This window comes from Pogoniulus pusillus, chromosome 29 (genome assembly GCF_015220805.1).
Source record: "Pogoniulus pusillus isolate bPogPus1 chromosome 29, bPogPus1.pri, whole genome shotgun sequence".
NCBI lineage: Eukaryota > Metazoa > Chordata > Aves > Piciformes > Lybiidae > Pogoniulus > Pogoniulus pusillus.
In genome coordinates, this window is record NC_087292.1 from 18,010,870 (window position 1) to 18,025,403 (window position 14,534).

At 57.5% G+C, this 14,534-nt stretch overlaps 1 protein-coding gene across 3 annotated transcripts in view; it reads right to left on the reverse strand.

Moving 5' to 3' along the window:
- The window catches only part of CDH22 (cadherin 22), a 66,089-nt gene that overhangs the window by 44,938 nt on the left and 6,617 nt on the right, over positions 1-14,534 (reverse strand). For all 3 annotated transcript variants that reach the window (XM_064167852.1, XM_064167854.1, XM_064167855.1), the window contains exon 2: positions 1,253-2,182. In XM_064167852.1, coding sequence (XP_064023922.1) covers positions 1,253-1,474 — 222 coding nt within the window. In that variant the 5' untranslated portion in view covers positions 1,475-2,182. The remainder of the gene's footprint in view (positions 1-1,252; positions 2,183-14,534) is intronic.

Genomic DNA, 14,534 nt, shown 5'->3' on the forward strand with positions numbered 1-14,534 from the left:
GACAGCAGCCTCAGGGGAAATTACAGTTCAGAAGGAGGATTAACTGGAGAACCCAGATTTCATGGAAGCTCTGCCGGCCCCTCGGAAGGCTCACGGAGGTGTGCAGGAGGCATCCGTGCAGGGCCAGCCCCAACCACCCGGCAGGGAACCGCAGCCCCCGGGCTGTGCCAGCAGGGCTGACAGCCTGCCCTGGGAAGCAGCCCTGGCTGCTCCGGGCAGACACCTCAGGGCCCCCCAGCTCCTCCCAGCCCCAGGGAAAAGCCCAGCCCTGGGTTGCCTCCACCCGTCAGAGGCAGTATTTATTCATGGGTGGCTTTCAGTGCAGGCTGCCTGTGTGGAGCAGGGTGGGTGATGCAATGAAGGATGTGGCAAGGGGCTGTAAAATGGGCTACTTGTAGGTTCCTGGGTTCATCTGGGAGACGAGGTGGTTGCTAGGCTACTCCTGGAGTTTGACAGGGCCTGATGCTTCCAGTGGCTTCCCAAGGGAGCTGTGAATTAGCTGTAACTGCACTGAGTGCCGTGGCGGAGGAGTGCAGCTTCGAGTGTCTGCTGGAATGGACACAAATCACTGCTGAAACCCCAGCTGGGCCCTAGCCAAGAAGCCCATTTGCAAGCCTTCTCCAGACTCAGGACCAGCCAGGTAAGGCCATCAGACAGCAGGCCATCAGGCAGGTTCCTTTGAGGAGAGCCCCTGTACAGCAGTGCAGCTCCAGCTGGCTTGCAGAATGCTCCTGTGGCTGGCCCCAAGAGCAAGCACTGCCTTCAGCACTGCAGAACAACACAGCTGCCCAGCACCTGGGAGCCACGGGGCAGCTTCTGCACAGCTCCCAGGAGAGGACAAAGCCCAGCACCCCCGAGGGGAAGTGCTCGTTCAGCCTCAGAACACCAGGAGTGCTGCCCGACCTGCACGTCTGCTCCAGCCCAGCAGATCCTCCCAGGGTTGGGGCAGAGCCTTCCCCACCTCCTCCACAGCACCCAGAGCTGCACTCCTGCTTGCACCCACCCCAAGCACGGGAACCAGGAGCACAGCTGGAAGCACACAGACGTGAGCCACGGTGTGCACCTGCCCTGCAGGCCCTGGGAGCACACCCTAGCAGGGCTGCCCTGCTGCCATCCCAGTCTCTGAGCAGGACCCCAGGAGCAATCTTCATGCAAGTCCTCTCTCTCTCCCCCGCCAGCCTCGACCGTGCCGCCAGCCCGCCCTGCTGTGCCGCTGCCTGGCTCAGCCGCAGGGGGCACAGGGTGGCCTTACCTTGCCCACGTAGAGCGGCTCCGTGCCCGTGTACTCCTCGACCACAAAGAACTGGTTCCAGACCCAGCCGCGCTTCACTCTCCCGGCCAGCAGCGCAGGCTCCCCTGGCGGCGCCAGCCCCGGGCCCTCCACCGCAGTGTGCACGGCCCAGGCGCACAGCTCCTGCCCGGCGAGGAGCAGCAGCAGCATGGTCCACGAGCAGCCCTGCAGAGCCTTCGCCATCGCTCTCTAGGAGGCTGCATGAGCAGCAGCTGTCGGACAGGCGAACAGCATCCCTTGGGGGAGAAGAGCAGGGACGTCCACGGCAGCGGCGTGGGGCTCGGCAGGCAGGTCAGAGCAGCCCCATGCCCGCCGCATGCTGCGCCCTGCAGCTGCAGTCACATCGGTGCCAACTGCCGCCCCGGGCCGCCCGCTGCCAGCACGGCAGTGATCGGTGCTGCTGCCCCGCAGGCTGCTCCGGGCTCTCCAGAGAAGAAGCTGCCAGCTGGCATCTGTCCCTGGGGACACGGCCACACAGGTCTCCACTCGGCTGCCACAGGTCTGGCCAGGGAGCAGGGTCACACCCAGCCTGCTGCCCGCCCTGCGGGCAGCTCCACAACGGGGCACAGGGCACCGGGTGCAGGCACCCACAGCTGTCACGGCAAGCAGAGAGAAACTTCCACGGATGGTTTCAGAGGAGTTCACAGGATGGGCTGCTGTGGCCAAGGCCTGCCTGTCCTGTGGTGCCCCTGGACTGTGGTGTGAGGGCTCTGGCAGTGCAGGTGCCCGTGCCAGGCGTGCAGCTCACAGGCACATTTGTAACTGCCATCCACGGGGGGACGACATCTCAGCGCCGGGTGAGGAGTCCTTGGCCCAGCTGGTGCTGGTCACTTCCATCCTGTGCTGGCTCATGCAGGGAGGAGCAGGGCAGCTGGCAGCATCTCCAGGAGCCTGGAAAGGGTGAAGGTGTTAGTGCCAGTGTGACAGCAGGGCTCTGTGACCCCCTATGCCACCCATGCAGCCTCAGTCAGTATCACCTACCCTGCCCAGCCCCAGATGCCCCACAGCACAGCTCAGCTGGAGCACACACCCTAGAAGGGAGGGCAGCAAGCTGCAGAGCTTTCATCTCAATGGGCTCTTACTCCAGCAGGACCTCTGGGACCAAGAAGTGCCACTGCTGAGGTGCCCACTCACCACACCACCCTGGCAGCCACAGAAGGGAGGCCTGCTGCTGATGGAGGCATCGCTGCCTGCACTGGTGGGAGGTGTGCAGGAAGCATCTCCAGCACTGCACAGCTGCCTCTGTCTGCACAGGGCCAGGCTACAGCAGTGCTGCCTCTGCCAGCACCTGCCCCTGAGAGGTGCTGCCTGTCCAGCCTCTGCTGCAAGCATTCCCGGGTGAATTTCCCTGGCATCTCAGTTCAGCAGCCAAGGGCGAGGAGAAGAGCATTTGTTCACGACTCAGCACCAGCTGACTTTAAGGCTAACAAATAGGAAAGGGCTTTGGAGAAAGTGTCAAGCCACGCACAAGGCACTAAGGGTGAAGCCAAGAGACCTGTGGGCAAGGGCAGGAGGTGGGATGCAGCACCCACACAAAAGGTGTGAACAGCTTCAATCTTCCACTGAACCACTCGAGGTTGGATGATAAATCTGTCAAACTTCTGCCTAAAGGCACCCAAATCCCTTCACCCCTGTCAGTCTAAGAACTCTGGGCTGTTTTTTCAGGCTCCTTTAACTCCTGTCCAGATGTCCTCTTGTGAGGCTTCCAGCTCGGGTTCTGCCTGCCCTGTTTTGGGCTGCCTAGTGCTTGCCTCTTTCCTTTCTGGTCACTTCTGCTGGTTTCTGGGGCCCAGGGCAGTGGCAGCAGGGGGCAAGGAGTGATGGTGGCTCCTGTGTGTCCTTGGGCTGTGCCACAGGCTTCAGCTGTGCTGATGGTGGCTTGTGGGGGTCCTCTGCCCTGCTGTATGCTGCATGCTCCCAGTGAGATACAGATGTAAGACTGTTGGTAATGCAACTTGTGCCTTTCAGGTGCATCTCTCTGTCCAGATCCTAACAGCAAAGGCCTGCTCTGAGCAGTGGAGCTTTCCCTCTGCAGCCTGAGGCATTCAGTCCACCCCAGCAGCTGTAATGGCTGCAGATGGCTTCCCCATAGCCAGCACCACTCACCCTTGGTCTGGGGTACAAAGGGTCTCTGACGCTCTCTGCTGGTGGTGCCAAGCTTAGGGCAAGGATGTGCAAGAGGCATGGTGGCTGGATCAGTGTTCCTTGCTGCAGGCAGCCACTGGAGGAGCAGCAATGTCACCCTGTCCTCTTGTCCAGCATGAGGCAGCCTCCTTCCTGTGCTGTGCTTCATCTTCAGCTGGGCATTAATGCCAGGTTGGCACTACCCCTCAGCTGCTGTTTGGCCTGTCCCCTGGCTCAGGCTAGGTCTTCAGAAGTTTCTTACAATAACCTTGACTAAGATAATCCTCTGTCATTAATGGATTTGGTCTCCTGCATGAGGTCCCTTCTCATTTCCTGCCAGGTAATGTCTGGAAGAGTTTATTTTCCCTGTATCAGATTTGGGTTTGTGCCACTGGGGCTTCTCTTTTTCATCTGTTTGGGCTCTTGTGTCTCATGTTTTGTCTCCTTTCAGCTGCTGAGAACTCTGATTCTTCTGCCTCTCTTAATGCTGCTGCTGCTCACAAGCCCTTGGGACACATCCAGGGTGTTTCCTCTCTCTGCTGCAGCAGTCGGTGGGTCCTAGCACAGGCAGTGCTTGCAGTGCAGCTTCCATACACAAACGAGAGTAGCTGTGCCTTAGATCTGAGTGTGGAGTGCTTGGGTTTGCTTTTCAGCACTTCGGGCAGTCAGGGTCACAGGAAGAAGTGACTCACCTGGGACCCCTTCACCACCCCTTGGAAGCAGCCTCCTCTCTCCCGTTGGGGCAGAGATGCCAGCGCTCCTGATGCACAGGGCAGGAGTGTGCAGTGTGTGTGGTTTGCTCTGTGCCAGCGTTTGCTGGGCATGCCCCGAGCTGCTGCCTACCCAGGCTGGAGCACTGCATGGAATCTCCAGAGGGATGAAGAGGCCAAGGCCTGCTGGTGCTGGGTTGCTGGTCAGGTGAGAGAGGCCTCTGCCTTTGGAGCTGACAGGCTGGTGAGGCGAGGGAGCCCTAGCAGGATCCCGAGGGGAGCAGTGAGAATGTCCAAGCAGCAGGAGGCAGCGGCATGGGGCCAGGCAGGGCTGCTGTGCAGCGGAAGGGCAACGCAAGCGCTGAAAGGCAGGCAGGGACCTGGTGTGCACAAGGGCTGGGAGGGTGAAACTAAGAAAGAGAAAGTCATAAATGACACAGCAGAGCAGTGGCTGCTGGCTGTCCCAGGCTCTGGCTCTGGGCAGCAATCCTCTCTGGGGCTCTGCTTTCTCCTTTCTATCAGACTTGTCTCCATGGCACTCAGAGGCAGTGCTTCTGCACACCCAGCTGGGACAGTGGTTTGTCTGCTTGGTTAGAGCCTCCTGAGAGCTGTGTCCAGTCGGCTTCTCCTCTAGGGGTGGTGTAGATGTTGGTGGCTTTGCTGCTGCAGCTTGCCCTGGCCACCAGCTGCACCCAGCCTGCAGCCATGCTGGGCACAGCTCTGCTCCGTGCTTGCTTTCCCCTCTTGACTTGGAGGCCCAGACAGAGGGAATCATCTGTGTATGTATTCAGATGCCTTTGCTTCTGCCTCCTGTTTGTAAAAGCAAATTAAAAGCATTGTGTTCACGTAGACAGGGCATGAAAATTCCATATTTGGGGAAGAATCGCTGCAGAGCGAGACCGTTATGGCTGTGAAGTCTCTTCCCCAAGGCAGCCTTTGAGAGGTTCTTTGCAATTAAAATTTCTTTGAAACTTGGACCAAAGAAGATTTGGAGGAAAAAAGTCTCCTGAACTTTGAAAATACTTAACACTTCTTTTCCTCCACCCCTTCTCCAAAATATGTTTGTGTGAGAGCTTTACCTAATACTGTTCCTCCCAGTGTGTCTGATGGCAGCAGACAACTGAGCAGAAGTCAGAAGGTTGGGGCTAGCTCCTGCTCCCAGCAGCTGCTCTGCTCTTCCCTTAGAACTTCTCAAGGCAGCATCAAAGGGCACAGCAATTAAACTTAAGGCAACTTGAAAAGAAGGGAGAAGGTGGATGTTTAGTCAGACAGTCCTGAGCATTGTGCAGGCAGAGAAACCAACTTGACCTGGACTCTGTGGAGGTTCATCCGAGAAGAAAAACAGAGGAAGAAGTCCCTGGCTGGGAGAGGGACTTCAAGGAAACAGAGGAAACCCAGAGACTGGCTGCCAGAGCAGGCACAAGTGAACTCTCACTGAGCAGGATGAGCCTTGTGCCCAGCTGTCAGCTGGGGCTAGGCTGGCACTGGTGACAAAACCTGATGTGTATCATTTCCTGCCTGCCCTCTGTGCTCTGCAGCAGGGCTGGAGACTTGCTGGAAGGCAGACTGCTATCAAACACTGCTTTGCACAGGCTAGATCTGCCCTTGGGAGATTCCATCCATTAAGTGTGGTTACACAAGGCTGTCACTGCATAAGGAAATAATAAAGGCAATTTAAACAGCCTCTTTCAGAAGCCTCTGTGGATTGGAATCCCCTGGCCCCTTCTCTCCAGCGCAGTGCTGCTGTGTGCCTTCCCAAGCAGTCTCTCTGAGCCATCTCCCACCTGACTGACAAGAAGGGCTGAGATTCTGCAGAGGACAGGGCTCAGTCTCTGCCTTCCGCAGAGTCTACCTCAGCAGAGGGCTGCTGGAGGGTTCCAGAACTTGTGGTGCCCAAAACCTGTCCGGCTGCAGTTTGCTCTCTGTGGCACTGCAGTGTTCTGACACTGCCCACCTGGACCTTGGTCTGAGCATTAGGCCTTAAAAGCCACATCCCTGCTGGGCTCTGCTGTGTAGTAAGAACTTGCAATGCAGTGGCTGTGGCCATGAGCTCTCTTGGTACATCCCACACCTATGCTCTCACCTTGGCAATGTGTATTAACATGTTCCACTTGCCCGTGGTGGCTGTGGGTACTGCAGCGGGCAGAGGGGACTGGGGCAGCAGCCAGGCTGTGATGTTGGCCCCTAGGTTTAAGTCTGCAGAGCATTCCCTGTAGGGTGAGTGCTGGGTGCCCTGACCCTTCCATTGTCCAGCCCAAAGGGGTGACAGTGTCAGGAAGAAGCTGGGGGAAGCTAAGAGGACACAGGTGGGTGCTTGGCCATGGTGCATTCATCCAGGGCACAGGAGTATTACTAGAGGCAGACTTGCAGCTCTGCCAGGAAGTGCCAAGGAGCTGATGCAGTCCTGATGCTCATGCAGGCAGCCTTGCAGCTCTGCCAAGAAGTGCCAAGTTGCCCAGGCAGGACCTCCAGGCCTTAGCTCAGGCAGCAGGGCTGGGGGATAGGACGGAAGGACTCTGACAGCACTAGAGAATTGTTTGGTTGGAAAAGACCTTTCAGATTGAGTTCAGGCATCAGTCCTCTTCTGCTCTGCTGCATCCTTTGTGGCTGCTGGGGAGCTCTGCATTTTCTGCTGATTGCAAGGGCTTGTCTCAGAGGAGCAGCACTGGTGTGGGCATCCTTCCAGTAATGCTGCAGGCACTGTGCCCACTGCAAGAGCTGCCAGGGCACTCACTTGGCCTCTGGTTGGGATCACCCCTCCCTGGGTTCTGGGGCTGCAACTGCAGGGGGCAATGTGTAGGACTGGGATGGACTGGGCAATGCTATCCTTGTGTGCTGTTGCCTGCCTGTGCCTTCTCCTCTCCCCCTGCCAGCCTTCTCCCCTTCCCCCTGCCAGCCTTCCCCCCTCCCCCTGCCAGCCTTCCCCCGCACCAGGCTGCATTTGTAAGATGGAATAAATATTGACATGGGCAGGATGCTGTTCAATTTGTCCTGCTCACTGGGCTGCAGGGAGCCCTGACAGTGCAGGGTGTAGAACAGAAGCTGGGGATGTAATTTCTGCTGTCAACATGATGTACAGGGTGGCTGTGCCACAGACACCCACCAGCTGCACAGGCACTGCTGGGGGGAGCCAGGAGCTGTGCTCCTAACTGGGGAGAAGGATGACACCAGAAGGGGAGAGGTCACTGCCCTGGGCCCGGGCAGTGCCAGGCTGAGGCTCCACTGCCCGGCAGCCCAGGAGCCTGGGTGCTGCCATGAGGGTGCCCCTGTGGTGCCTGCTGCCTGCCCATGCCGCAGTGGTGCCAGCCAGCTTCAGGCACCAGACAGCCACCAGCAGACCACAGGAGCTCAGCCCTCGGCTCAGCAGCAGGATGAGGAACGTGTTCAAGAGCAGCACAACGACCCAGGCTCCAAACACGAGGTCGTGGTTCCCACAGCAACGCAGCCCAGCCCATGCCACTCGGTGGGACTCTCCTCTCCTGGCTGTAGCTGCCCTGAGGAGTGCTCAGATGCAACAGTGCTGAGCAAGTTGCCTTGGGAACTGTGGCCCAGCTTGCCCAGCAGGCAGGGAGCCAAGCTGCCAGGAAGCCAAGCTGCCAGGGCTCTGCTCACCCACTCTGGCTTCTTTTGCCCTGGCTTCGTCCTCCCTGCCTTGCTTTAGTGTCTGCATTTAAACTGCTGCTTTTACTGGGCTACTGTTTATGATTTAGCTACTCCCATTTATGTGCTGTAACTCTGGCAAGGCTTAGGCACAGGGCATGGTGCCCGTTGCTGAACGGGTGGCGATGCCATCCCTGCGTATGAGCAATGCTGGCTCCAGGATGTGGCTCAAGCAGTTAGGTCCTGGAGGTGACTGGCAGCTTGCAGCTGCCACTGAGATGTGTAATGGTGGGATGCAGAGGACGAGGATGGCTGCTGCTACCCTCACAGGAATTCTGTCAGTGCTGTCTGTGTGCCTTGAGCAATGTGTGCTGCCCTCCTGCCAGCTCAGTCGGGGCCCCTGGGTTGCTTGCAGTGCCCTGATTTGCACCCCTGGGCTGGCTTTCCCTCAGCTTCCCTACATGTTCAGGAGGTCTTCAGTGGTGACAGAACTGTTCTCTGGCAGTGGCACTGCTGCCTTGCCAGGCTTCTGGCAGGGCTTTATAAACCCGTGTGGAGTAGCCTAGGTGGCAAGGAGAGGGTGTCAGAGTGGGAGACTTCAGCGGCTGGAGCCTGCCTCTCCCCTTGGCTCTGCTCAGCAGCAGTCCTTGAGAAGATGTGCAAATGGAGCAGTTATCAGCAAGCTCTTCCTGGCAGCTGCATTTACCAGGTCCAACCTATCTGTACTCAGACTTTGGACACAGCTGGAGGCACTGCCTGTGAAAGTGCTGCAGAGTGGAATGGACAGAGGAGCTGGAAGAGGCATTCCTCCCTCACAACTTGCCCCAGGTGCTGGCCAAGCTCTTGCTCTGGCAGAGCTTTGCTGTTCAGGTTATTGACATCTCTTGCTGCCTGGGGGGTTTACTCCAAACCAGCCACAAAGTTCCCACATGTGAGGAATGGGAGAGCTGCTGGAGGTGGCAGTAGTGCAGTAGATGTCATTAGATGCCTTGTCTGGATGGTTTGTGTCCAGCCCATCAGCCAGGTCAGTGCTGGCACAGTGCACATGGCCCCACCCAGCAGTCCCCACTGGCCCTGCCAGGGCAAAGAGCCCTGTGGGGAGAGGCTGCACAGAAGTGGCCTCCCTCAGGGCAGAGGGACTCCTCCTCTGCCTCCTTGCCATTGCCCTGACCACTTCCCCTCTGCTCCTCCAGGCACACAGCTGAAGGCAGAGAGGTCCCAGACCACTACTGCACAAGCTAAGACCAAGCAACGGGTAGAAGAGGTCAGAACTCCCTTCCCAGAGGGAGCACTCTGGGAAGAGTGAGTGAGAATGGGAACCCCTGGAGCCAGGGGCACGGAGGCTGCGTGCTCCTGGAGCCTTGTGTGGCAGAACAGCTACAGGTGGCTGCACCAGAGGCAAAACTTCCCTCGAATGCAAAAGCAGAGGCTTTCAGCATCCTGTCTGGAGCAATCAAATCTTTATACCCTTCCATGCCCAGTAAATTCTGTTCACAAAGAACAAGACTAAAGGAAATAAAAGCCTTAATAAATGCTGGAGGAGCAGGGAGCTCACCCCAATTCCCAGCCCAGCACAGCTCCTGGATAATCTAGGCAGCAGTTTATTTCTCTCCCCAGTATCATTCTCCCAGCTTGATCTCCACTGCCTCAGTGTGTGATGGTTTCACCCCATTAGCCCTGCTTAAAAAAGTGATCCCAGGACTGTGGCTGTTATTGGCCACATAAATCAGGAGGCTTTGAATACGGAGCACCTTTAAATAAACAGCTGATGGCAGTGAAGTCCTGGGATCATTATTAATAGCTTTTCATTTCGGTGGCTGCTGTGCTGTGACATCCTTCCCCAGCACAAAGCCTCCGCTTCCTATCCCCAGAACAGCTGATCCCAGGAGTCCCCCAGGCAGGATGAACGACTGCACCTTGGTGTTAACTGCGCAGCTCCTTCCACTAACGGAATGCTAATGCTAACCGGCAGGAGGAGCAGAGCTGGCAGAGCAGGAGGGAGGGGACCCCAGCCCCACTGCCTCCCCTCTGCTTGAACGTGAGGAGCCACAGAATGGTAGGGGTTGGAAGGGATCTCCAGAGATCATCCAGTCCAAGCCCCCTGCCAGAGCAACATCACACAGCAGAGGTCACACAGGAAAGCATCCAGGTGGGCTTTGGAAGTCTCCACAGAAGGAGACTCCATAACCTCTCTGAACTCCTGCTGCTACCCTCCAGCTTCCCTGTTCTGCTCCGGAGCACTGACAGCACACAGCAGGCACAGCAAACATGCCCCCGTGGCCTGCAGCTCCAGTGGCCTTTGCTGTGTGGCAGTCAGAAGGGCTGCAGACAGCAGCACACCCCAAAGCAGCTGATGACTTTGGGGTTTACTGCCTGCTGCTTGCTCTTTCCCAAACCCAGCCCTCAGCAAGGGGATTTGGGGCACAAGCACCCAGAGGGGCAGAGCAGAAGTTCCTCTGTGAGAGGCCCAAAGTCCAAGCAAGCATCAGAGAAGTCTGAGTGTGGCTGAACAAAGCTGAAAGAGGCCACTGCAGACAGGGTGTGCGTTTCTTGGAGGACATGAAGAAGAAAAACAATTAGAGAGTTACACCTGTCTGCTGGTTTCAGCTGTTCCCTTGCTGGAGTCTGAGTCACTGATGGACCAGTACAGCAGAGCCATGTCCTTAGGAGAGACCAACAAGAACACCCAAGGCTGCTGGACATGCTTCTGTAAGCCAGAAGCAGCCTTCCCCCTGCAACAGCCTCCAATCACTCTGTCAGGCAAAAACCCCAACAATAAAGAGTTATTTATTCCTCCTCCACCTACCCAGCACTGCACTTGCACTGTGGTCCAGCAGCCACACAGCAGCTGCAAGCAAAAGAATAGCAGTGGGCACCACATATGCAGATCAGGACAGCCTCCTCAGTGTGCCACCAGAAACTCTGCCTTCCTGTCACCAGGCTTCAGCATCCCAGCTCTCAGCAGCAGCTCTCAGCAGAGGCCAAGCGTGCAAAGTGCAGCTGCAAAGGAGACCATCCCTGAGAGCTCGGTGCCTGGGAGAGCTGCAGGCTGGGGCAGAAGCCACAAGCAGCTTCACTTTAATGTCACTACCAAGCCAATGGCACAAGGAGGAACAACCACTCCACTCAGCACGAGTGACAAAGGGACATCAATTGGGCAGTTCTTCAACCAGGCATAAAGGTTCAGGGCTTTGGTGTAAAGCTCCATCAAAGACAAGCAGTATCTTCAACTCCTGACATTCCAGGATGGGCACAGGACACAGCATGAGGCTTGGCACAGGTCACACTTCACAGCCAAGCCCTTTGCCTCCCTGAGTCCTGGCAATGGAGAGGCTGTGAGAATATTCTCTCTCCAGCACACCAGCTTTGAAGAGGCTTTCCTGATGTATCTGCACAAAGCAGGGACCTTGGGGCCCTGTGTGTAGGCTCTAATGTTATTATCAAAAGGAATAAAGAGGGCCACGGTGAAGCGAGAGGCGGCAGAGCAGCCCAGGGAACAAAGGGAGGAAGAGAGAGAGGTTGGAGCAGCAACAGGGAGGAGAGGGAAGCAAACAGGCAAAGTGCAGGGGGACAAGCAGGGCCAAGGGGGCACCTGCAGACACCTGAGGAGGGCTGTGCTGGAGCACCTGAGCGAGGCTGCAGGCAGCAGGAAGCCCACGCAGGCAGCTGCATCATTCGCAGCTCTGAGTCCTTCAGACCCAGTGCATGTTTGCAGCCTTACACTGCTTCAGCAAGGGGCCTCCTGCCCTGGAATGCCCCAGTGCCCATGCAGGGCTCCTCTGGCCTAACTCTCTCCACCCAGCAGCCACTCAGGCCTCAGGCTGAGTTTGGGCATCCAAAGGCAAGCAGCAAGCAGCACCCAGCCAAGGAGCCCTCCCACTGGACTCGGGGCTGTGCACAGCCCTTGGCACTCATCTCTCTCGTGAGACCTCCCAGTGAGCTGGCACCAAAGCTCAGCCCTGAACATGCAGGCACTGTGAGTGCAGAGCAAGGCAGCAGAGCTGGCACAGAGCTTGGGACAGGTTCAGCACTGAGCCAGGCACAAGCACTGCACCTGTGCAGTCCTCAGCACCCCTCAGCTGGAGGCAGATGCCCTCGTCCTGGCGCACAGAGGTGCAGACCTCACACACACACTTACCCAACTCTTCACACACTGGCTGGAAAACAAGAAAGAAAAACTCTCATAGTTCTTTCTAGATACCTCTGGGAGGCTACAGGTAGCCCAGTGATGAACTAGATCTCAAAAGAAGACCGAGATGAGTTTCAGTTCCAGCCTTTGATCACTCACAGGCAGAAGGCAGCTGCTGCCCTGAGGAAGCCAGGACCAGGCAGTGTATCCTGCCTGTGCTCAAGCCCTGCTCAGCAGTGGTTTAAAGACAAACCCTTCCAGCCTGGTGCTCGTTGGTTCCTCCCTCATATTATTTCACAGCAGCTTTTCACAACCAGGACAGGGCCTGGTACAAGCAACACAGATTCAGCTGCAGGATTTTCTGGTCCTGGGACAGCAAAAGGTTTGCAAAAAGAAGCAGCCAACCTGACTGGAGCCTGTGCACAGAAGCTAGAGCAAAACACTGAGCAGCAGCCACAACCCCAGAGTGGTCACAGGTTAGATCCTGCCCTGCCAGCTCCACCACTCTGAGGGGCTGAGGCTAATTTACATCAGCTGAGCTGCAGCTCACCTCATGCCTGCAGCCCAGCTCCAGGAGCCTGGAGGCTTCCAGCACCCCTTTGTCTCTGGCTTCTCACAGCACAAACATGCCTGGCAGCATCACTGGGCATGACTCTGCCCGGGCCACCCTGAGTGTGCCTTTGCCAGCAGAGCCACAGAGGTGAGGCCACATCTCCCCCTGCGTGGCCCAGGTCTAAGGAGGGCTCCTTTGCAGAGGGCAGCAGGGACCCCGAAGGGGCGTTCAGTACTCCATGCTCCCTGGTCCCTGTGCTGGCTCTGGCTGAGATGGAGTTAATCATTTGCCTCATAGCCGCTCCCATGGTGCTTAGGGCTGTGACCAAAACAAGCTGAAAGCACAGCAACGTTTTACCTAGGGCTGGGCAGTGTCTGCAGCCTCCCTGCCCTCTCTGCTTCTCTTATGTGCCCCAGTAAATACACTGGGGGTGCTCAAGGGGCTGGGAAGGGCCACGGCCAGGCAGCTGGCAGGGACTATCTCTGCCTAGCCTGGGCCACCCAGCATCGTGCTCAGCAGTAAAAAAGGAGGGGAGGGAGCTCAGGGGAGTTTACCTCTTGCTCAGGAGCAGGCTGAGCATCAACCTACCCACGGCAAGTGGTGGGTGCCTTCGTGTGCTTTGCTGTGTTTTCTTTCTCTCTTCCACTTCACTTACTAAAACATTTTTATCTCAGCCCACGCATTTTCTTGCTTTTATTCTACCCCTCCTCCTCCCCTGCCCCACTTTGGAGTGAGGGAGTGTGAAGGTGGCTGTGTGGTGTGTAGCTGGGGTCAACCCACGGCAGCCCTGCAGCCACATGCACCAGCAGAGCAGAGCAGGCCTGGCCCTGTTCCGAGCAGGCTAACCAGAAGGCAGCAGCAGGGGCAAGTGAGAAGCTGCCACCCTCCTTGCACAACAGCTGCAGCTCCCAGTCCCCCGGTGTGAGCTCATGTCCTGCCCAGGAGCAGCCCAGCACCGCCAGCTATCCACTGCCATCGCCTCCCAGAGGAGCACACTCGCCCCACGCTCCCCCCCAGCCCTAACTCACCACAGTGCCTCAGCACTCAAGATGCAAAACCAACTCGAGCCTGAAGTGTCACCACCTTCCCAGTCAGACATGAGTCTCCCATTACACAAAGCTGTGAGCAGCTCTCCTCTCACAAAATCCATCAGTGCTCACCTGTGGTTGCCACTCCAGCTGGGGGGGGTTCAGGGCTTGCATTTCACTTCACGCCTCAAAAGCTTTGTGGTACCAAGGACGGGAGCAGCAGCCTCTGCCAGCACAACAGGCAGTGCTATAGGCAGGGCTAATGATGTCAGACTTCACAATGCCAGCTCCAGCTCACAGCCTCTTATCTGCCTTAGCTAATCCAGACCCTGGGCAAGGCAAAGCAAGGCCACGTCTGCATCTGCAGGGTCAGCCACAGTCCCTGCTCGCTCAGCCCCAGGCTGCTGCCTACCCACCTACCAGGCTGACCACTGGCATCAGCCTCTGCCACGGCTGCCATGGAGGCTGTTTATGTCTTGCATGGCTGCCAAAGGTCAAACCCACCTGAGAGATGAACCTGGGTAGCAGTGCAGGGAGGGGAGGCTCGGGCAGGCCGTGGGCACTCCTCAGCCCCAGCGAGGGCAGCTGGCTCTACCCTCACCTCTCGCAGCACCTTCCGAGTGAATGGGTTAATTGGCTGCGCACAGGAGGCTGCCTGGCTCCCTCTGCCGGCACACGGCCCGAGGAGGACCCCCGTGCCCACCCCAACAGCTCATCTGAGCTCATCTGCTCTCTCAGTACCTGCCCAACTCGAAATGCTCCTCTCCAGAGAGGGTGACAGGGTGCTGGCTGTGGAGAGGAGGAGGTGCACTGAGCTCAAGAGCCACTTTTAATGACAAGGATTACTGGAGAAACAGCATTTTGGGGATTTGGGATTCCAGGAAGCAACTGCAGTAGGAGCAGAGGGAGATAATCCCAGCGTGACAGAGATGCAAGGAAGCAGGAGTGGGGAAGGGAATGCAGCATCTGCAGGCACACGCAGGAGCTGCTGCCTTGCACAGAGGGTCCCAGCCCACAGCACAAAGAGGCTGCCACGGCGAGGCCCTGGCCTGGAGCTCACAGGGCTCTTCAGTCCTGTTGTGGCCAGACCAGGAGGCTC